This window comes from Hyperolius riggenbachi, chromosome 9 (assembly GCF_040937935.1).
Source record: "Hyperolius riggenbachi isolate aHypRig1 chromosome 9, aHypRig1.pri, whole genome shotgun sequence".
Classification (NCBI taxonomy): domain Eukaryota; kingdom Metazoa; phylum Chordata; class Amphibia; order Anura; family Hyperoliidae; genus Hyperolius; species Hyperolius riggenbachi.
In genome coordinates, this window is record NC_090654.1 from 7,533,268 (window position 1) to 7,557,984 (window position 24,717).

The window sequence follows — 24,717 nt, forward strand, 5'->3', positions numbered from 1 at the left end:
TCCATTTTTCAAAAGCACCCACTGAATGACAGTTGTTGTGTCTGTCAAAGATGGACACTCTACCTTTTTTTTCCTATGAAATCTAGAGTGGTATTTTAGATGAAAAGTGGAGATCTACAAAACTTCTAAATGACAGATCTGCAGGAAGTATTTTGTCTTTTTTGTGGTAAACACGATGACAGTAGCAAGCGAAGGATGAGAACAGTCTGGTTTTGTGTACAGTACTGTATTAGCCGAATACCACAAGCTGGGGAGCAGAGATTAGATGTATTCTGAGAAGAACAGTGATTAGCTGCAGTGATATCTGGTGCTCCTGCTAGGCTGGGACACGGGTTTCTGGGAATTACTATTCACCAAACAATCGTTTAACGTCTCTACCAGCGGACGTGACTGACCCCAGCCTGTGCTTACTGAAAAATACAATTACTGAATATTAACTCCTTGGGGATTACTTATAACATTGACGATCAGCCCGATAGCCAGAAAAAGGGCACTGTTTCTGCAGAAATAACACAACTTCTGTTCAAATTTTCAGCCTAAAGGACAACTGAAGTGAGAGCTATATGGAGGCTGCCATATTTATTTCCTGTTAAACAATACCAGTTGCCTGGCAGCCCTGCTGAGTGATCTATTTGGCTGCAGTATTGTTTGAATCACACACCTGGAACAAGCATGCAATCTTGTCATATCTGAACTGGATTCAGGAAGGAATCGACTCCTACCACACACTGCAGATCAATTTTCAATTGATTCCAGCAGGGAGTCTATGGAAAATCGATCTTCTGCCCTGTTTGTTTGAGACTTTCCTGTGATTTGAATCTAGCGTGCGTATGAAGCTTGATACTTAGATCCAGGAGTGGTGGAGGATAATTGTGGTACTTGTAGTTCCCAGTAGGACATTAGACTATGACTATGGTAGGATTAGATTGTGAGCTCCTCTGAGGACAGTCAGTGACATGACTATGTACTCTGTAAAGTGCTGCAGGAGATGTCAGTGCTATATAAATACATAATAATATGGCAGGACATTACACTATGACTATGGTAGGATTAGAGTGTGAGCTCCTCTGAGGACAGTCAGTAACATGACTATATACTCTGCAATGTGCTGCAGAAGATGTCAGTGCTATATAAATACATAATAATAATATGGTAGGACATTAGACTAGGACTATGGTAGGATTAGAGTGTGAGCTCCTCTGAGGACAGTCAGTGACATGCCTATGTACTCTGTAATGTGCTGCAGAAGATGTCAGTGCTATATAAATACATAATAATAATAATATGGTAGGACATTAGACTATGACTATGGTAGGATTAGAGTGTGAGCTCCTCTGAGGACAGTCAGTGACATGCCTATGTACTCTGTAATGTGCTGCAGAAGATGTCAGTGCTATATAAATACATAATAATAATAATATGGTAGGACATTACACTATAACTATGGTAGGATTAGAGTGTGAGCTCCTCTGAGGACAGTCAGTGACATGACTATGCACTCTGTAATGTGCTGCAGAAGGTGTCACTGCTATATAAATACATAATAATATGGTAGGACATTACACTATGACTATGGTAGGATTAGAGTGTGAGCTCCTCTGAGGACAGTCAGTGACATGACTATGTACTCTGTACAGTGCTGCAGAAGGTGTCACTGCTATATAAATACATAATAATAATATGGTAGGACATTACACTATGACTATGGTAGGATTAGAGTGTGAGCTCCTCTGAGGACAGTCAGTGACATGACTGTGTACTCTGTAATGTGCTGCAGGAGATGTCAGTGCTATATAAATACATAATAATAATAATAATATGGTAGGACATTAGACTATGACTATGGTAGGATTAGAGTGTGAGCTCCTCTGAGGACAGTCAGTGACATGACTGTGTACTCTGTAATGTGCTGCAGAAGATAGCAGTGCTATATAAATACATAATAATAATATGGTAAGACATTAGACTATGACTATGGTAGGATTAGATTGTGAGCTCCTCTGAGGACAGTCAGTGACATGACTATGTACTCTGTAATGTGCTGCAGAAGATGTCAGTGCTATATAAATACATAATAATGATATGGTAGGACATTACACTATGACTATGGTAGGATTCGATTGTGAGCTCCTCTGAGGACAGTCAGTGACATGACTATGTACTCTGTACAGTGCTGCAGAAGATGTCAGTGCTATATAAATACATAATACTATGGGAGGACATTAGACTATGACTATGGTAGGATTAGAGTGTGAGCTCCTCTGAGGACAGTCAGTGGCATGACTATGTACTCTGTAATGTGCTGCAGAAGATGTCAGTGCTTTATAAATACATAATAATAATATGGTAGGACATTAGACTATGACTATGGTAGGATTAGATTGTGAGTTCCTCTGAGGACAGTCAGTGACATGACTATGTACTCTGTAATGTGCTGCAGGAGATGTCAGTGCTATATAAATACATAATAATAATATGGTAGGACATTACACTATGACTATGGTAGGATTAGAGTGTGTGCGCCTCTGAGGACAGTCAGTGACATGACTATGTACTCTGTAATGTGCTGCAGAAGAGGTCAGTACTATATAAATACATAATAATAATATGGTAGGACATTACACTATGACTATGGTAGGGATTAGAGTGTGAGCTCCTCTGAAGACAGTCAGTGACATGACTATGTACTCTGTATAGTGCTGCAGAAGATGTCAGTCCTACATGGAGGAGGCAGTCAGGATCCATTGCTAAGCCTCCCGCAGCCAGTATAGCGAGACCCCTGACCGCCTCCCATCCCACTAGTCACACCCTCACACAGAGGACGGCTAAGTGAGGGGGGAGGGAAGAGGGAGCAGGAGAGAGAATCTCGTACTATTTGCTGGTCACTGCAGCCATGGTCTGGGTCATATCCGGACATAGCAAAGGCTGGAGAATGGTGTATTTAACATAACTGACCATGCAGCAGTACCTCCTGCTATGTTGGGGTGACCACTGCAGCGATTGCCTGGGTCATATTAGGACAGGCTGCTGATTGGGGAATGCTTAGTTTACTTTGCTCTTACACATGCGTACATATCCTTATGGAGGATTGTGTCCCTCCTGTGGTAAGGCCGTACACACGCTCCACCAAACAGCCTGATTGTCGTCTGACTTTAGTCTGTTGGACGACAATCAGACATGTGTACACGTGCGAATGACTTAACGAGCAACTGATAACAGGCCTGATCCAACTGTCGGATCTACTCACACGAATATTGGTCTGATATTATGCAGTTGATGCAAGTGTACAAGTTCTTAAGCTTGTAAATGACTTGTACTTGTTTTGAATGTGTAGTCCGTCATTCCGCTTGCGTGCGCAGTATGTAAATGAGTCAGTCGTTTATCTGTCTGGACTTGTGGAAATACAGGTTGTGTGCATGTTGTGCACTAGGTGGCCATACACTTATAGATTTGCAGCAGATTCGACCATCAGATCGATTTCTGTCAGATGCCTGTCAAGTGGAATCTGACAGGAATCTATCTGATGTGGCCACACACTAGGAACAGATTTCCAATAGATTTCAGAATGAAATCTATTGGAAAACTATCTCTAAATGCATTATTGCACTATTAAATCCAATGCAACTATATGGGCCATCAATCTGTTGCCAGCATCAGATCGACCTAGATATTTCATCCTGTCAGATAGATCAAATCGATCGAAAATCAGCCGCAAATCGATTGATCGAACGATTTGATAGAATCGATTTCTGATCAATCCCATAGAATCGATCAATCGATTCCTGAAATCGACCAGTGTATGGGTCCCTTTAGATGTGTGTATGTAGCTTTCAGTCTGCAGTGCAGTGTAATCTTATTACAGAGCCACACCTGATAAGCAGGGCTGTACAAACCTAATGAGGTGTCTGAAGCTCCCCCTGCTGGACACAGTCAGTAATATTTATAGTCATGAGTAAGGCCCGGTTCACATTAGCGGTGGCCGTCCGGAATCGCCGTGCCGGAGCCGGACCGATTTCAGAACGGACGGAACGGACGCATGGCAATGAAAGCCTATGCGTCCGTTCACATGCGTCCGTTCTGCCGGACCGGAGCCGGACCGGATGCGGGCCGGATCCGGACTCCGGCGTCCGTTCCAACATGCGCTATTTTTTGGTCCGGCTCCTCCGGTAGCCGTATCCGGAGCGGAGCCGGACTGCACCATCCGGCCAATACAAAGCAATGAGAGCCGGAGAGCGCACAACACACTGGCTACAAAAACCGGACGTTCTACCCCACTTCCTATGCATTTTGGATGGGGACCACATGGGCCCAGCGAAGAGTGGGGCAGCAGCGATTTCATGCTGGAGCTCTTTTTGTCAGCAACATGTCTGATATGTCTGAAGGAGGCGAACAACAGAGAGAATTCCCAGGTTTACGAGTAAAAAATGCCTGGATCCATGGTCCCAACTGCAGTCTCTGTATCCACGGATGGTCTCCACACGTCCACTTGTCTCCAACAATGACCCCAGACCCTTCTGCTGACCTCCCAGACCCCAGGTAATTAAAAGGATGTTATCTCCTTAAAGTGAACCAGAGACAAAGCACCCTTGTGTATTTTACCATAGAAATCAGTGGGAACATTAGAGAAAACATTTACCATGCTCTCTGTTCCATCCTCACTGCTAAAAGTGTCTGTTATCTAGCTGAGATAAGAATCCCGGACTGAGCATTGAGTCTGGCTTTGCTATAATGACTCAGCTATAATGATTCCTGAGCACAGCCAGCAGGGGGCAGGCTTGGACTTGAAGACAGCAAAGAACACAGTCTCAGCTATAATTATTCTGTAGCAAAGCCAGCCGACTGCTTAGTCGGGATTCTTATCTTAGAGGTGATAACAGGCAAATTAAACAGAGAACAATGTAACAAAGAGCAGATTAGGTGTTTACTGTCATGTTCCCATTGATTTATAAGGTAAAATACATGAGGTTGCTTCATCTCTGGTTCTCTTTAAAGCCATTGTTACCCACGCTAAAAACAAAAGTCAGATACTCACCTAAGGAGAGGGAAGGCTCGGTCCTAATGCTGCGCTGGCTCCCCCGTTCAATTCCCCCGCCGCGGGGACTACGGCAGTCTTCGGGAGCCGAGTCCTCCCGAAGACAGTTGGCTCCCTAATGCGCATGCGTGATTACGCGATAGAGGGTGCTTGCGCAGTATGGAGCGGCCCGTCTTCGGGAGGACTCGGGCTCCTGAAGACTTCCGAAACCTCCCTTCGGCAGCGGAGATGGCAGCATTTGACCGAATTGGTCGAATGCTGCTACGGGGAATCCTGAGCGGGACCGGGCATCGGGAGAGGAGAGGGAAGGCTCATTAGAACTGAGCCTTCCCTCTCCTTAGGTAAGTATCTGATGTTTGTTTTTTTTAGATTGGGTAACATTGACTTTAAGCATGCAAGCTGTTACATATACACTCGCTGGCCACTATATTAGGTACACCTCTACAATTGCTTGTACAGTCTAATAAAGAATGACACAGAGAGCCCGATACAGTAGCGTAACAATCGAGGCTGCAAGCCATGCAGCTGTGGGGGCTGCCCAGGGCTGTTTTAGGGGGTAGGAGGGGGTCACAGCATGAGGGGAGAGCATTGGTCACTTACATCGGGGGGGAGACACCCCCCCCGCCCCCTTACCTCGGGCTTCCTCCTCCAACATCAATCATTGGCAGCAGCGGCGGGCAGAAACACAGGAATACCTCCATGCGTTCCATGCACCGGAGGTTACTCTCTGTAAGCGTTTGACGCTACTTCCTGTTTATCAGGAAGTAGCGTGTGGCACTTAGGGCCCTTTTCCACTAGCAGTCGCTAGCGTTCACGCTGAACGCTAGCGATTGCTGAATCGCAATTACCAGCAATTCCCCGACGTTTGCGGCCGCGATTTTGCTATGCTATGCACTGCATAGCAAAATCGCGGCAATTATCACTCCGCCGCGCGTTCGCGTTCCGGTAAAAAACGAATCGCGGTAGTGGAAATGACCTACCACGATTCCTATGCTAAAAAGCAAACCGTAGCGATTGTAAAATCGCTAGCGGTTTGCGACTTTGCGATTCAGCCAGCGCAAACGCGCTGGTGGAAAAGGGCCCTTAGAGATCGGACTTCCGCAGTGGAACACATGGAGGTATGTCTGTGTTCCTGCCAATGATTAACGCTGGAGGGGGAGCGCTGAGGAGGAGCCCAAGAAGGGGGGGGGGAGTGTCTCCCCGCCGATGTAAGTGACCAATGCTCTCCCCTCATGCTGCGACACCTCCTGCCCCCCAAAATGGCCCTGAGCAGGCCCGGGGGGGGGGGGGGGGGCTTCCAAATTTTCGCAAGGGGGGCCCAGTGATTTCTACTTATGCCCCTGGCCCGATATAGTGTAGTATTTACTACTGGTAAGCCAGGGTTATGACTCAGGTAACCACTGAAGATGCAGGTGGGGAGATGCCTGTCCCCACTCAGGGTTAAGAGGTCGCTCTCTGTAAATCAGAAGAAAGGGGTAAAACCCCTCTATCCACCAGGGGTGGACACCTATAGTATAAGGTGAACAAAGGTGCCAAAAGAATAAAAACAGATGCAACTTTTAAAGCTTGGGTAGGCAGTAGTTGCCTTACCTCCTCTAAGTAGACACAAAAACGAATTAACATTTAAAACCTAGAAATTGTATTGATACACCACAAAGTTCTTTGCAATGCGTTTCGCAGGTATGACCCTGCTTCATCAGGCAATGGGGAGGAGTATATGGCAAATGCAGGTTTCAGTCTGGGCCAAGCGTCTCTGCCTCCCCATGTTATAAAAGTTTTATCTATTTTTTTACTTTTTTGGCACCTATGTTTACCTTGTAGTATTGTACATTGTACAGGCTAATGTCCTACTACATTATTATTATTATTAATAATTTATATAACTCTCACCACTTATGCAGCACATTACAGAGTACATAGTCATGTCACTGACTGTCCTCAGAGGAGCTCACACTCTAATCCTACCATAGTCATAGTCTAAGGTCCTACCATATTATTATTATGTATTTATATAGCACTGACATCCTCTGCAGCACATTACAGAGTACATAGTCATGTCACTGACTGTCCTCAGAGGGGCTCACACTCTAATCCTACCATAGTCATAGTCTAATGTCCTACCATATTATTATTATGTATTTATATAGCACTGACATCTCCTGCAGCACATTACAGAGTACATAGTCATGTCACTGACTGTCCTCAGAGGAGCTCCCAATCTAATCCTACCATAGTCCTTGTCTAAGGTCCTACCATATTATTATTATGTATTTATATAGCACTGACATCTTCTGCAGCACATTACAGAGTACACAGTCATGTCACTGACTGTCCTCAGAGGAGCTCACAATCTAATCCTACCATAGTCATAGTCTAATGTCCTACCATATTATTATTATGTATTTATACAGCAGTGACATCTTCTGCAGCACATTACAGAGTACACAGTCATGTCACTAACTGTCCTCAGAGGAGCTCACAATCTAATCCTACCACAGTAATAGTCTAATGTCCTACCATATTATTATTATTATGTATTTATATAGCACTGACATCTTCTGCAGCACTGTACAGAGTACATAGTCATGTCACTGACTGTCCTCAGAGGAGCTCACACTCTAATCCTACCATAGTCATAGTCTAATGTCCTGCCATATTATTATTATGTATTTATATAGCAGTGACATCTTCTGCAGCACATTACAGAGTGCATAGTCATGTCACTGACTGTCCTCAGAGGAGCTCACACTCTAATCCTACCATAGTCCTTGTCTAAGGTCCTACCATATTATTATTATGTATTTATACAGCACTGACATCTTCTGCAGCACTGTACAGAGTACATAGTCATGTCACTGACTGCCCTCAGAGGAGCTCACACTCTAATCCTACCATAGTCATAGTCTAATGTCCTGCCATATTATTATTATGTATTTATATAGCACTGACATCTTCTGCAGCACATTACAGAGTACACAGTCATGTCACTGACTGTCCTCAGAGGAGCTCACAATCTAATCCTACCATAGTCCTTGTCTAAGGTCCTACCATATTATTATTATTACTAGCTGATGACCCAGCGTTGCCCAGGTATGTCTTTGGCTGCTATTGGCTCCGCCTACTTTTTCTGTCTCTAACACTCATTGACCAAGTTTGCGAGCTTTGGCAAAATAATTTGTATATTCCTATAAAAATTAAACAAATCAGATTGGCTGTTTGTGGCTGTGGCCCTCTCCAGCATTTGAACCCCAGTCACCCAATGACCATCTGGGCAAAGTTTGGGAACCCTGCCATTAACAGTGTAAGTAGGCCTGCAGCTTATATTTTCCCAGTGAAATTCGTTTTTGGCTCTGCCCAAATTTTTAGTAACCTTGACACACAGTCACTCAGTGACCAAGTTTGTGAGCTTAGGGGTCCTTGGCATCAATAATTTGTATTTTCCCAGTGAAATAAAACAAATCTGATTGGCTGTTTGTGGCACCACCCCATTTTCTGAATTTGAACCCCAGTGACCCAATAACCAACTGTACCAAGTTTGAGGCTTGTGCCGTTAACAGTGTAAGAATGGCAGTAAATTAAATATTCCCCTTGATCAACAGGCAATTTTTGATTGGCTTTATTAGGCTCCACCCATTCTTCTGAATATTAATTCCAGTCACCCAGTGACCAACTGTGCAAAGTTTGAGAACCCTGCCATTAACAGTGAAGAAGGGGTGCAGTTTACAATTCCCCCCCCCCCCCCTCCAAAAAAAAAAAGTGACTCCACCCACTTTTTATAACCTTGACACACAGTCACTACTCAATGACCAAGTTTGTGACCTTTCGGGTTCCTGGCATCAAAATTGTGCTAATGGAAGCAGTTTATCCAGTTAAATCTGGCTGTTTGTGGCTCCGGCCCTTTATTGAATTTAATCCCCAGTCACTTGTTGACCGACTGTAGCAGGTTTGAGGCCTCTGCCATTAACAGTGTAAGAATGGCAGCAGTTTCAGTATTCCCCTTGAAAATCAATAGGTGAATTTTGATTGGCTCCTGTAGGCTCCACCTACTTTTCCAAATATTAATCCCAGTCACCCAGTGACCAACTGTGTTAAGTTTGAGAACCCTGCCATTAACAGTGTAAGAATAGCTGCAATTTATATTTTCCCATGTAAAAAGTTAGTTGTTTTTGGCTCCACCCACTATTTCTAACCTTGACATACAATCACTCAATGACCACGTTTATAAGCTGTGGGGTCTTTGGCATCAATAAGTTGCATTTTACCATTGAAATTAAACAAATCTGATTGGCTGTTTTTGTCCAGCTCCCTTTTCAGAATTTAAACCCCAGTCTCCCAGTGACTGACTGTACCAGATTTAAGGCCTCTGCCATTAAGTGTGTATGAATGGCAGCAATGTAAATATTCCCCTTGAAAATCAAAATGTGAATTTTGATTGGCTGCTATAGGCTCCACCCACTTTCCTGAATATTAGTCCCAGTCACCAGTGGCCAACTGTGTCACGTTTGAGAACCCTGCCAATAACAGAATGGCTGAAATCAATCTAACAAATCTGATTGGCTGTGTGTGGCTCCACCCCCTTTAGTGAATTTGAACCCCAGTCACCCAAAGCTGACTGTATCAGGTTTGAGGCCTCTGCCATTAACAGTGTAAGAATGCTAGCAATGTAAATATTCCCCTTGAAAATCAATTGGTGAATTTTGATTGGCTGTTGTAGGCTCCACCTACATTTCTGAATATTATTCCCAGTCACTTAGTGGCCAATTGTTTAAATTGTGGCCCTGCCATGTAAAAAATTAAGTTGTTGGAGCCGCCCACTTTTTCTAACCTTGACATACAGTCACTCAGTTATCAAGTTTATCAGCTTTGGGGTCCTTGGTATCAATACTTTATATATTCCCTGTGAAGAAACGCGGAAAAACCGCCGCATGGACGCAGGATGAGGCGGCTGTTTCCGCGTCTGGCATAGTAGAACGCGGAGAAACCGCCGCGTCTGACGCGGCGGTTTGTACGCATAGGCCTGCTTCTCTCAATGGGGCGGGATGCGGAGGAAACGCCGCACGCTCAGACAGCGTGGCGGCGGATTCCGCATCCCATACAGTAACAACATTACAACACATGACTGGTGTGGCTGGGACTGATAGTCCACACTAATTTAGGAGGACGCGTGCGCGCGCGCGCGCAGAGAGGCAGGGCCTTTATGGCAGTCAGAGGAGGGTCAGCTGACCAGGCCGGTCAGCTGACAATTGCAGCAACTTTCATTGGTCCAGCACTTAAGGGAGGTGCTGGAGAGCACTGGTGTATATATACTGGGTGCTGGTCATTCTCTGGTTGTCTGTCGTTGCGATCACAACCTGGTAGCACTCAGGCCTTGTCTGTATCTGTGTTCTAGCATAGTTTCCAAAGGTGTTGACGATCACGGACCTCACACCTTAGCTTTAGGAATATTGAACTGTATTATTTGTTATGACCTTCTGCCTGCCTGACTATCCTGCTGAACTCTGATTCTGTACCTTGCTATCTCTGATATCCTGTTGCCAAACTCTGCTCGTTCCTAGACTCTGTATTTGCCTCCTGATTCTGTACCTCGCTATTCTGATACTCCGTTGCCAAACCCTGCCTGTTTATTGGATTCTGTATCTGTCTGTGTGTTAACGACCTGGATTGCCCGACCTCGAGAACTGGCCTTACTGTTAGAGGCAGTTCACAGACCTGTTAGTGACACCCTCTCCTTGGTGTCACTCACGTTCTGTCCTTCCTACCCTCAGCCTAGCTCCTCCCCTGGGAGAGTCTAGGCATTCGGAAGGAACTTAATACTGTGCAGTACTCCTTACTGCTTCTGTACCTTCTCCTAAGGTGCAATACTTAAAGTATTACTGTTACACCAAAACACTCTTATCCTTCAGGTGTCCAGAGGTTAGAATATATATCTGATTATCGGTGATACTGCAGATCATCAATAATCGGGTATATTCTGCATTCTCGGTGATACTGCAGATCACCGGTGATCAGACCCTCTCTGTGTTACACCGATTGTTACAGAACGACAGACCAAAATACAAATGGACGCACACTCTGACCGTCTGGGCGCACTTGCCACTTCGGTGGACACCATCAATCAAGTGCTGGGTAGTCACAAGACTATGATTGAAGCCTTGTCTGGCTCTTTACAAACCCTCCAGACAGCAGTAGATGAGGTGCGATCCCCTCCTAGTTCTGATATACGTTTACCCGTACCTGAGAAATTTTCTGGTCACAGATCTGACTTCCGAAATTTCAGAAGTAGAGTGTTATCTTATTTTGAGTTGAGACCCCGAACTTCTGGAACAATGGCCCAAAGGGTCACATTTATTAAGACGTTATCTGGCGATTCTCAGACGTGGGCGTACAGTTTGCCCACCGGAGACTTAGCCCTCACGTCAGTGGACGAATTTTTTAAAGCTATGGCAGTAATTTACGACGACCCAGACCTTGCTGCGACTTCTGAGCGGAAGCTCAAGCTTTTACGTCAAGGCAAGGGTCCGGTCGAGGATTACGCAGCGGAGTATAGGAGGTGGTCAGTTTCAGCCAGGTGGGACACTTATGCCCTCTTAGATTGCTTTTTATCGGGAATGTCGGATGAGGTCTCTAATCTCATGCTAAGTCTGCCGGAACCTAAAACAGTCGATGAGGCCATTTCATCGGCCATCCGAGTCGACCGCAGGCTGCGCTATCAGAAACCGACCCGAGGTAGTACTCAGGTAAAGATGGTGTCCTATGCTGCGCCTCCAGTAACTCCACCTCCTCCTGTCTCGCCTCCACTCGAACCTATGCAAATTGGTCGGTCAAAATTATCTCAAGTGGAGCGAAGACGTAGGATGTCTGAGCAGCTGTGCCTTTACTGCGCAGAGGGGGGTCATAGAGTACGTAATTGTCCCAATAAGTCGGGAAACGCTACCGCCTAGGAGTTGTAGTGTGTAACACCCTAGGCGCACGTCTCTTACCCCTAGAAGATAAACGGTTACTTCTTCCTTGTACTGTTACATGGGAAGATAAAACCGAGGTTTCCGAGGCCTTTGTTGATTCAGGCTCGGCAGCAAATTTTATGAATTTTGAATTTGCAAAGAATTTAGGTATTCCGCTCACCCCGGTAAAACCACCTATTCAGGTTACGGCAGTAGATGATTCCCCCCTGCAAAGTAATCATCCGCTGTCTCAGACACCAGAGGTGGAAGTCACTATAGGGGTGCTACATAAGGAAAAACTGCAGTTTTTTGTGTTACACATGACCACCTCCACAGTCATCCTTGGCATGCACCGTCACTCTCCACAGATCAATTGGACCACTGGGCAGTTAACCAGCTGGTCACCTGAGTTTCCAGCAGTGTTTAGGGAGGGTGACATTAGGCCAGACCAGGATTCATGTGGAGGGGGTTCCAGTACAATATTCCGAGTATACTGATGTGTTCTGTCCCAAAGCTGCTGACAAGTTACCACCACATCGCCCGTTTGATTGCCCCATTGATCTGCAATCTGGTTGTATGCCCCCAAGGGGTCATCTTTACAATTTGTCCGGGCCAGAGAAAGTGGCCATGCAAGAGTACATTCGTGAGAATTTAGCCAAGGGGTTCATTCGACCTTCTCGGTCGCCCGCTGGCGCAGGGTTCTTTTTTGTTAAGAAGAAAGACTGAGGTCTTCGGCCATGCATAGATTACCAGGGTCTGAATAAAATCACTGTAAAGAATCGCTACCCCTTGCCCCTGATAGATGACCTGTTTACGCAAGTTACCAACGCTAAAGTCTTTTCAAAATTAGATTTACGGGGTGCATACAACCTGGTGCGGATTAGAAAGGGCGATGAATGGAAGATGGCCTTTAACACGCCCGACGGGCACTACGAGTACTTGGTGATGCCCTTCGGGCTGTGTAACGCCCCGGCCGTCTTCCAAGAACTAATTAATGAGGTATACAGAGAGGTGTTGGGCAAATTCGTGTTAGTATACCTGGACGATATACTTATTTTTTCCAACAACCTCTCTGAGCACAGGACACACGTCCGAATTGTATTGGACAAACTGAGGCAGAACATGCTTTACGCTAAATTGGAGAAATGCATCTTCGAGGTAACATCTGTCACCTTTTTAGGGTACATAATTTCCACCTCGGGCCTGTCGATGGACCCTGCCAAGGTCTCTGCTGTGCTGGATTGGCCTCAACCGGTGGGGTTGAAATCTCTTCAGAGATTTTTGGGCTTTGCCAATTACTATAGAAGGTTCATAAAGGGGTACTCTACTGTCATTGCACCCCTCACTAGTCTCACTAAAAAAGGGGCAGATACTTCCCACTGGTCTCCAGAAGCTTTGCAAGCGTTCTCCACATTAAAAGACTTGTTTTGCTCTGCACCCATCCTGAGACACATCGACACTTCCTACTCCTTTATTGTTGAGGTAGACGCCTCAGAGGTCGGGGTAGGGGCTGTGCTGTCGCAGCGATCAGGGTTGCAGGGTAGATTACACCCATGCGCCTATTTTTCTCGTAGGTACTCTCCAGCAGAGAGAAACTACGACATAGGCAACAGGGAGCTCCTGGCCATTAAGTTAGCCTTTGAGGAATGGCGTCATTGGTTGGAAGGAGCAGAACATACAATCACAGTTTTCACTGATCACAAAAATTTGGAATACATCGAGGGAGCTAAGAGATTAAGCCCCCGTCAGGCTCGATGGTCTTTGTTTTTCTCGAGGCTTAGATTTATAATTACGTACACTCCAGGTAGCAAGAACATTAAGGCAGAAGCCCTGTCCAGATGTTTTGAGCCAGAGACAGCACAGCCCTCTACCCCAGAGATCATTGTTCCGCAGAAACTGATACTAGCAACAACTGAGACATGGAAAGACTGGACGGAGACCTTAGGGTCCTTTCAACAGGACGCCCCGGAGGGGAAGCCTGAAGGGGTTATGTTTGTACCACTGCCATTCCGCCTTCAGATTTTACAAATGTTCCATTCACACAAAAATGCGGGACACCCTGGGGCTTCCAGAACACAGGATCTTGTTGCCAGATGCGCTTGGTGGCCTTCTCTGGCAATAGATTGCAAGGAGTATGTTAGGGAGTGTGCAGTGTGTGCAAGAAGTAAGCCCTCCCGGCTGGCACCTGTGGGAACGTTGCAGCCCTTGCCCACCCCGAGTGAGCTATGGACCCACCTGTCCATGGATTTTGTGGGTGAGCTTCCCAGGTCTGAGGGCATGTCGGTCATTTGGGTGGTAGTCGACCGTTTTAGTAAAATGGCCCATTTTGTGCCCTTAAAAGGACTCCCCTCGGCCCAGGAGTTGGCCGATTTTATTCATCATCCATGTTTTCCGTTTGCATGGCATTCCGGAAAACATTGTGTCGGATCGGGGAGTCCAATTTGTTTCGAGATTCTGGAGGGCATTCTGTCATCAAATGGGCATGAAACTGTCATTTTCGTCGGGCTACCACCCACAGACCAATGGTCAGACTGAGAGGCTCAACCAATCGTTAGAACAATTTTTGAGGTGTTACGTTGCAGAGGCGCAAAACGATTGGGTCAGGTTTTTGCCCTTCGCAGAATTTGTGCACAATAATCTGAAAAGTTCTTCCACGAAATTCTGTCCATTTCATATAGTTACTGGGAAGCTGCCCAAATTTTCCCCATTGCCAATCGCTTCCACTCCATTTCCAGCTCTGGAGGCCTGGCAAAAGTCATTTAAGGACGTATGGGGGATCGTGGAGAATAATTTGGGAAAGGCGTTTCAAAGTCAGAAAGGTCAAGCTGACAAAAAACGTTCCTTAGAGTGGAAATTTCAACCAGGAGACTTAGTCTGGGTATCCACACGTCACTTAACCTTAAAACAGCCTTCAGCCAAGTTGGGGCCCAGGTTTGTGGGTCCATTTCCAGTAACTAGAAAGATCAACAATGTTACTTATGCCATTGATCTTCCTGCCAGTATGCGTGGTGTAAGATCCTTTCACGTGTCTCTGCTTAAGCCAGCAGTCCATGTGGGTCCCACTCCTCCTCCTCCTGTGATGATAGATGACCAACCTGAGTACGAGGTAGAGAAGATTTTAGACTCACGCATAGTTCAGAACTCAGTACAATATCTGGTTCATTGGAAAGGGTATGGTATTGAGTAGAGATCATGGGTACCTGAATGTTGCATGCATGCTGACAAACTGAAAAGTGAATTCCACGCTTTACATCCTGAGAAGCCTGGAAGGAGCTGTCCGGAGTCCACTCCTCAGGGGTGGGGGGGTACTGAGAAAAAACGCGGAAAAGCCGCCGCATGGACGCAGGATGAGGCGGCTGTTTCCGCGTCTGGCATAGCAGAACGCGGAGAAACCGCCGCGTCTGACGCGGCGGTTTGTACGCATAGGCCTGCTTCTCTGAATGGGGCGGGATGCGGAGGAAACGCTGCACGCTCAGACAGCGTGGCGGCGGATTCCGCATCCCATACAGCAACAACATTACAACACATGACTGGTGTGGCTGGGATTGATAGTCCACACTAATTTAGGAGGACGCGTGCGCGCGCACAGAGGCAGGGCCTTTATGGCAGTCAGAGGAGGGTCAGCTGACCAGGCCGGTCAGCTGACAATTGCAGCTACTTTCATTGGTCCAGCATTTAAGGGAGGTGCTGGAGAGCACTGGTGTATATATACTGAGTGCTGGTCATTCTCTGGTTGTCTGTCGTTGCGATCACAACGTGGTAGCACTCAGGCCTTGTCTGTATCTGTGTTCTAGCATAGTTTCCAAAGGTGTTGACGATCACGGACCTCACACCTTAGCGTTAGGAATATTGATCTGTATTATTTGTTATGACCTTCTGCCTGCCTGACTATCCTGCTGAACTCTGATTCTGTACCTTGCTATCTCTGATATCCTGTTGCCAAACTCTGCTCGTTCCTAGACTCTGTATTTGCCTCCTGATTCTGTACCTCGCTATTCTGATACTCCGTTGCCAAACCCTGCCTGTTTATTGGATTCCGTATCTGTCTCCTGAATCTGTACCGTATCTGTCTGTGTGTTAACGACCTGGCTTGCCCGACCTCGAGAACTGGCCTTACTGTTAGAGGCAGTTCCCAGACCTGTTAGTGACACCCTCTCCTTGGTGTCACTCACATTCTGTCCTTCCTACCCTCAGCCTAGCTCCTTCCCTGGGAGAGTCTAGGCATTCGGAAGGAACTTACTACTGTGCAGTACTCCTTACTGCTTCTGTACCTTCTCCTAAGGTGCAATACTCAAAGTATTACTGTTACACCAAAACACTCTTATCCTTCAGGTGTCCAGAGGTTAGAATATATATCTGATTATCGGTGATACTGCAGATCATCAATAATCGGGTCTATTCTGCATTCTCGGTGATACTGCAGATCACCGGTAATCAGACCCTCTCTGTGTTACACCAATTGTTACATTCCCATATTAAAAAAATAAACAAATCTGATTGGCTGTTTGTGGCTCCGCCCCTTTCTGAATTTGAACCCCAGTCACCCAGTGGCCAGTTGTACCAGGTTTGAGGCATTTGCTAATAACAGTATAAGAGATTGGTAGCAGCTTAAATATTCCCTTTGAAAATCAAAAGGTGAATTTTTATTGGCTGTTGTAGGCTCCACCCACCTTCCAAAATCTTAATCTCATCCACCCAATGACCAACTGTGCAAACTTTGAGAACCCTGCCATTAACAGTGTAATGCTACGTACACACATGCGACAACGATCGTTCGTTGAGAACGACGAACAAGCTTTTAATTGATGAAAGAACGACCTGAGTAAAGTTAGTTTTTAAATGTGTGTAACGATCTGATCGCTAGAACGAACGTTACATCACGTAAAGCAACTATTGCGCTTGCGCATAAAAATGAGAAGTTTCACAGAGAAATAGTGAAATGCGCATGTCAAGCCTAGTACGAACAATCGTTTCCAACGATGTACTACTTTTGCAAACGATCGTCGTTGGTTAAAATCCGCCGAGACAGAACTTTCTTTTGTAGCGATTTGGCTCGTTCGTCGTTTGCCTTAATAGTCGGTGGTTCGTTTTTTGTAACGATCGTCGTTGGTAAAGATCGGGGAACGATCATTACAAACGACTATAGTTGCATGTGTGTACGCACCTTAAGAATAGCTGCAGTTTACATTTTACCATGAAAAATGAATGGCTGAAATTTGGCTGATTTATGCCCCGCCCACTTTTCCTGGATTTGTAACCTCGGTCACCAAGTGACCACCTGTGCCAAGTGTAGGGACTCTGGCTTGATTACTGTGAGAATGGCAGCCTTTTACATTTTTTCCATTGACATGAATGGGTGGAATCTGATTTGCTGTTTGTAGCTCCGCCCAGGTGTGCAGGGGGGATGTGAGACCCCCAGAACATATCATCCCAGGTAGTAAGGGATCTGTATACCAAGTTTCGTTCAAATCGGTCAAGCCGTTTTTGAGACGCACGCACACACACACTATTATGTATTTATATAACAGTGACATCTTCTGCAGCACATTACAGAGCACATAGTCATGTCACTGACTGTCCCCAGAGGAGCTCACACTCTAATCCTACCATAGTCATAGTGTAATGTCCTACCATATTATTATTATGTATTTATATAGCACTGACACCTTCTGCAGCACATTACAGAGTACATAGCCATGTCACTGACTGTCCTCAGAGGAGCTCACACTCTAATCCCACCATAGTCATAGTCTAATGTCCTACCATATTATTATTATTATGTATGTATATAGCACTGACATCTTCTGCAGCACATTACAGAGTACATAGTCATGTCACTGACTGTCCTCAGAGGAGCTCACACTCTAATCCTACCATAGTCATAGTCTAATGTCCTACCATATTATTATTATGTATTTATATAGCACTGTCATCTTCTGCAGCACATTACAGAGTACATAGCCATGTCACTGACTGTCCTCAGAGGAGCTCACACTCTGATCCTACCATAGTCATAGTCTAATGTCCTACCATATTATTATTATGTATTTATATAGCACTGACACCTTCTGCAGCACTGTACAGAGTACATAGTCATGTCACTGACTGTCCTCAGAGGAGCTCACACTCTAATCCTACCATAGTCATAGTCTAATGTCCTACCATATTATTATTATGTATTTATATAGCACTGACATCTCCTGCAGCACATTACAGAGTACATAGTCATGTCACTGACTGTCCTCAGAGGAGCTCACACTCTAATCCTACCATAGTCATAGTCTAATGTCCTACCATATTATTATTATGTATTCTATCCTACTATAATTATAGTCTATAGTCACAGTGTGCAGTCATGTTACTGACAATACAATTCCTGAGAGGGGCTCACAATGTATTCCTTGCCATAGTCCCTATGATAGTAGGACAATCAGCAAACTCCATGCAGATTGTGTTCTAGTTTAGACCAGGATGCTATTGCTTTGCGGTGGGAGTGTAATCCAGTATGTCTCTGTGCTGCTCATGAAAAGTCAACTTTCACATCACGCCCCTACACCCCCCCCCCCCCCCCCCCCATGCAAATAATAAGTAACTGGTTGTTCTGGATTCCGAGAATCAGAGACTTTCACTTTCGTTTCCTGTCCTGCTGCCAGCGATGGCGTCTGCTGATCTGAGCGAGGAGCTGAAGTGTCCCGTCTGTCTGACCATTTATACAGATCCTGTAAGCCTGAGATGTGGTCACAACTACTGCCGGGTCTGTATTGATCGTGTGCTGGACTCACAGGAGGGGTCTGCAGGTTATTCCTGTCCTGAATGTAGAGAGAAGTACAAGGAGCGGCCTGGATTACACGGGAACATTGCTCTGAGGAACATAGCAGAGCGTTTCCTGACTATTCAGCCAGATCAGGAGGGGGCCGGAGTCCATTGTACTTACTGTGTGGACTCTCCTGTACCTGCTGTTATGTCCTGTCTGATGTGTGACGCTTCTATGTGTGATAAACACCTGAGAGTCCACAGCAAGGCACCAGAACACGTCTTATGTGCCCCCACCACCTCCCCGGAGACCAGGAAATGCTCCGTCCATAAGGAAATACTGAAGTATTACTGCACTGAGGATGCTGCCTGTGTCTGTGTAACCTGCACTCTGGCTGGAGAACATCGGGGACACCAGGTGGAGACACTACAGGAGGCCTCTGAGAAGAAGAAGAAGAAGCTGAGGAATGATCTGCAGACACTGATGGCAGAGACAGAGGAGGCTGAGGAAAGAGTCCAGAGTCTGGAGGAACGCAGGAGAAAAGCACAAGAAAAAGCAGATGGTGAAGCAGAGAGAGTCACTGCTCTGTTTAGAGACCTCAGGAGACGGCTGGAGGAGCTGGAGAAGAGAGTCCTGAGTGACATCATGAGGCAGGCAGAGATGATGTCACAATCCTATGATGACATCATCAGACAGCTGGAGATAAAGAAGGAGGAGCTGTCCAGGAAGATGCGTCACATTGAGGAGCTGTGTAACATGACTGATCCACTGACTGTCTTACAGGAATCACACACAGGTGACTTGTGTGACACGGAGGACAGACATGATAAGCAGCTCCATGATGGAGGGGATCTGGATGTGGCCGGCATCTCACACACATTACACACAGGACTGGCTGATATCATGTCTGGGGTAACTGGGAGGATCTCTATACAACCTGCAGACATATTACTGCATGTAACCACAGCTAGTAATAAGCTACATATATCAGATGACAGGAAAACTGCATCTCGGTCAGATATAGGGCAGAACCGCCCAGAAACACCAGAGAGATTCCAGGATTGGTCTCAGGTGTTGAGCAGCCGGAGTTTCTCCTCAGGGCGACATTACTGGGAAGTGGATGTTGGGGGATCAGATAGCTGGGCAGTCGGGATGTGTTACCCCAGTATAGCCAGGAGGGGAGAGCAGTCAGTGATTGGAAGGAATAACAAGTCCTGGTGTTTGGACAGGTGGGATACTCAGTGCTCAGTTAGACATGACAGGAAAGATATCCAGTTACCTGATGGGATCCCCAGTGATAGAGTCAGGATATATCTGGATTATGAGGCCGGGCAGATCTCCTTTTATGCCCTGTGTGACCCCATCAGACACCTCCACACATTTATTACCACCTTTACTGAGCCCCTCCATGCTGGGTTATGGGTACTGGGAGGTTGTATAAAGATATCTGGGGGGAGTCAGGGGGTGTGAGAGCTCCGCCCACTGGTGACATCACAGGGAGAGGATTGTGATTGGCTGATTGTCCTGCCAGTAATTACTAGCTGTCTGTGATTTCCAGGGACAATTCCTGGTTTCTGCCCTGAATCATTATATCCTGAAATCCTCATTTATTGTCACATGATTATAATTGTATTTCTTTATCTGTCACTGATAATAATCTCTATTCTCTGTATTACTTCCAGTGATGAGCTGCCTGTGATAAGAAACATGTAATATGAGGAAAATTATGTCTCTTTCTTTTCATATATTCTGGATTCATTTCAAAATGAATAAATGTTGTGAAGGAGATAAGCAAGAAGCATTAGGCCCCGTTCACACTTGCGGTTTAGTAAAAACCGCACCGGATGTCCGGACCGCACCGTATCCGGACCGGACCTGATCTGTACGGTTCCTATCCGGATCCGGTCCGTTTGCATCCGGTTTCCGTGCGGTGTGAACACGGTTGCGGTCCGGATCCGGTTTCTTAAAGAGACACTGAAGCGGAAAAAAAAAATATGATATAATGAATTGGTTGTGTACTATGAATAATTACTAGAAGATTAGCAGCAAAGAAAATATTCTCATACTTTTCAGGTATATAGTGTTTTTTCTAACATTGCATGATTCTATATAATATGTGCAGATTACACAACACTCTGCATTCAAAATGATTCTTTCAGAGCAGTCTGAAGTAATGACCTCTCCTCTAGCAGAGGAAAAGTAAATAGTTCAGAAACAGTTGAGATAATAAAAGTCAGATAACAGCCCTCTCCACGACTAACTTAGTCGGAGATCTTAATGGCTTGTTTGCATAGAGATAACAACTGCAGTTTCTCAACTCTTCCTGTACTGGAAACAATTAGACTGATGTATCTGATCTTAATGTTTTATTTCTTAGCTGTACTACACATACAAATCATAATATCATCATTTTTTTTTTCGCTTCAGTGTCTCTTTAAAGAAAATCTATAACAAATAAAACACCCCTGGGGGGTACTTACCTTGGGAGGGGGAAGCCTCTGTCTGGATCCTAATAAGGCATTTCCCCCCTCTCAGAGCTGGCAGACCCCGAACACCGTTGCGGTAAATATTTCCCTACCGTGAACCTGCGCAGGTGCACTAGTGGCGTTTCCAGCGGAAATAACCGAGCTCAATGGGGTCCGCTTTACTGCCCAGGCAGCATGCGTCTATGCAGTATAATGGACCTGATCGGGATCGGCTATTCCAGCCTGAACCCGATCGGAAAGCTGCTACTGCGCCACACCTTACATCCTTGTCTGCTGTAGTTTTGGGGCTGCCAGCGCTGGGTCACTAAGGCTGAGGAGGACGAGAGAAGCCTCATAAGGATCCAGACGCTTCCCTCTCCCAACGTCAGTACCTCCAAGGGGCTGTTTGTTTGTTTTTTGTTACAGGGTCTCTTTAACCCCTTCACCCCAAAGGCGGTTTTACCCTATTGGAAAAGAGCGAATTTCACCTTTCAGTGCTCATCCCTTTCATTTGCCAATAGCTTCATCACTACTTATCACAATGACATGATCTATAGCTTGTTTTTTTCACCACCAATTGGGCTTTATGGGGTTGATATTTGTTTTCAGTAATTATTTTCTATGCATTTTAAAGGGAAAAACAAGGAAAATAAATGAAAAAATACACTATTTCTCCAATTTCATCCCCTATAGGTTCAATATAAACACTGCTACTGTACATAAAACCCACACATTTTATCCGCCCATTTGTCCTGGTTATCACAAGATTTTAATTATGTCCCTAGTACAAAGTATGGTGACAATATAGTATTTGGAAATAAAGGTGTCTTTTTTCTTTGATGGTTTTTTTTTTCATTATTTCCACGTACGCGTTCACAGAGGCAGTAGCACTAACTAGCAGTAGCATTAAGAGGCTCTAGGAGGACGTTTTTATAAGTCAGCTTGTCATTAAGTGGTTAAACTGTTTGAATGATAATTGGACACAGAATGGCAAATATGTGCATGTTGAGCGTTATGTGCTGTTGTGCTGCTCTACTCCATAGTTTTGTAGCTTATCTCTTGCAGTGTGTGAGACGTCACATTGTTGTGTTGCTGTTCTCCTCGGTGTCACACACAAGTGACGCCTTTCTCAAAAGTTATTGCTGAGCCGAATGTTCTTTGTGCCATAATCAGAAAGATGGCATCTGCCCACCAGGCTTCATCTATACATAAAAACTGCAAGATGAAACCAAATCTATAAAACAAATCCCTGTAGTGAATATTGAGACATTCTCCTCCGCAGTCTCTCATCTCACAGCAACACACTAAAAATCTCAATCTACTCTGTGGGAAACAAATGCCTAAAAATGTCACTTTTCCCTTCGCTTGTCTGTCCCCTTCTGTCACTACGGTGGGTGATTCTTGCTCTAGTCGGGAACATTCTTTCCCATAGTAGGGAAGCTATGGCTCGGGGGCCAGATGTGGCTCTTTTGATGGTTACATCTGGCTCACAGGGGTTGAGTCACTAAGCTACACTGCTCAAGCAGCGCAGCTTAGTGTGGCAGCACAAGTAACATTTTCAGAGTAGGCACCCTACTGCTGCAGCATGCACTACTAACTTACATGCGCTCCTCCCAAAACTAACAGCTGCTCCAATTGTCCCACCCTGGATCCTGTCAGGTCCAGTGACTTTGTAGGACAAGATCCCTGCACTTTGATTGGCCCAATAGGCTGCCTGTCATTTGACAGGCAGTCTATTAGGCCAAAGTTCGGGGATCTCGTCCTACAAGGTGAATCAACCCCTAAGTCAGCTAGCTAATTGTACAAGCTGTTAGTCGGTATTTCTCCTGTCTGGCTCTTGGGGAAATGCTGATGTTGCTGAAACCCAAGAGAAGCTGAAGACGTATCCGACACTTCCGCTGCCCGGAGGATCAACTGTATACACAACCAGGGCTGTGGAGTCGGAGTCGTGGAGTCGGAGTCGTGGAGTCGGGCAATTTTGGGTGCCTGGAGTCGGAGTCGGGAAAAAATGCACCGACTCCGACTCCTAATGAATTTGTAACTGTAATTAAAATAGAAAATATGATAAAATGTTCTATTTCTCAGATAATAGTCATTAAAAATAATGTATATATACAGTATATATACAGTAAAAGCTGTGCTTTGTCCACAAAAATGAAATAAACCAATCAAAATTAGTTACTTGTGCTGCTTCAATAAAGCAGTCCCCGTATTTTTAAGGTCAGATATACATATCTGATTGTGACTGTATATATGATGTGTACACAGGAATCTCTTATATATACTAAATAACATCTATGCTGTAAGAATAAAGCCTGATGTGTAGCCATGTCACTAATAGAGATGGTCAACGGGATGGAAATAATTCCGCATTGATGCTGATTTATGCAAATGTACGCACTCCCTTTGCTGATGAAATCAAATAATTTGATATGTTATTAAAATTTGGTTTGGTGACTACAAATTAAAGGGTAACTGAGACGGATGAAAAGTAAAGTTTTATACATACCTGGGGCTTCCTCCAGCCCCCTTCAGGCTAATCAGTCCCTCGCTGTCCTCCACCACCCGAATCTTCTGCTATGAGTCCTGGTAATTCAGCCAGTCAGCGCAGTCCGGCCGCATGCCGCTCCCACAGCCAGGAACATTCTGCACCTGCGCAATAGTGCTGCACAGGTGTAGTATGCTCCTGGCGGCGGAGTGTGTGCATGCGCACTACGCCTGACTGGCTCAAGTACCTGGACTCATAGCAGAAGATCCAGGTGGTGGAGGAGGACAACGAGGGACTGATTATCCTGAAGGTGGCTGGAGGAAGCCCCAGGTATGTATAAAACTTTAATTTCATCTGTCTCAGGTTTACTTTGTTACACAGTAGTACTATACTCTACATATGCACTCCCCACAGAGCTGCAGGGAATCCACTGAGAATGCTGTGCACATTGAACACAGAGGTGTTGTCTGTTTACAATCTCCTCATTCCCCTGCAGAGTACTTGCACATCATTCTTACATGTACCCACACTTACATTGCCTAGGGCCTGATCCATGTTCTTTGTTCCGGTTTGTACCTTTTACAAGTACTCTTACCAAGGACTAGTTTTAGTCTAAAGGGAATAAATATAGTAGTCTACATATCCTTTTCACTTCAGTTGTCTTGTAAAATTCCTAAGCGTTGGCAGTTAAGAGACGAATTTCACGTTACATACTTTTAATCAACAAAATTGTAATATGCAAATTAGAGGAGTCGGAGTCGTGGAGTCGGAGTCGGAGTCGGTGGAATCCTAAACTGAGGAGTCGGAGTCGGAGTCGGTGGATTTTTGGACCGACTCCACAGCCCTGTACACAACACCATGGCAACAGTGACGTGAGCCCTCTGCTGCGCATGCGCATTATCCCAGTTTGAAACATATTGTATGGTTCTCACAGAATTACATTTTATAATATGTGGTGTTTATGGCTCTCTCAGCCAAAAAGGTTCCTCACCCCTGATCTAGTCCATCTTATCTGGTGTTGATCAGTTCTTTTCACT

General features: G+C 45.4%; 2 protein-coding genes across 8 annotated transcripts in view; one reads left to right on the forward strand and one right to left on the reverse strand.

Moving 5' to 3' along the window:
- IQSEC1 (IQ motif and Sec7 domain ArfGEF 1) overlaps window positions 1–24,717 on the reverse strand; it is a 1,051,066-nt gene that overhangs the window by 973,645 nt on the left and 52,704 nt on the right. The window lies entirely within an intron of this gene.
- LOC137531870 (E3 ubiquitin/ISG15 ligase TRIM25-like) lies at window positions 18,616–22,032 on the forward strand. The gene has a single exon (XM_068251866.1). It carries the CDS (start codon window positions 18,629–18,631, stop codon window positions 20,195–20,197), a length of 1,569 nt encoding a protein of 522 aa, XP_068107967.1. The 5' UTR covers window positions 18,616–18,628; the 3' UTR covers window positions 20,198–22,032.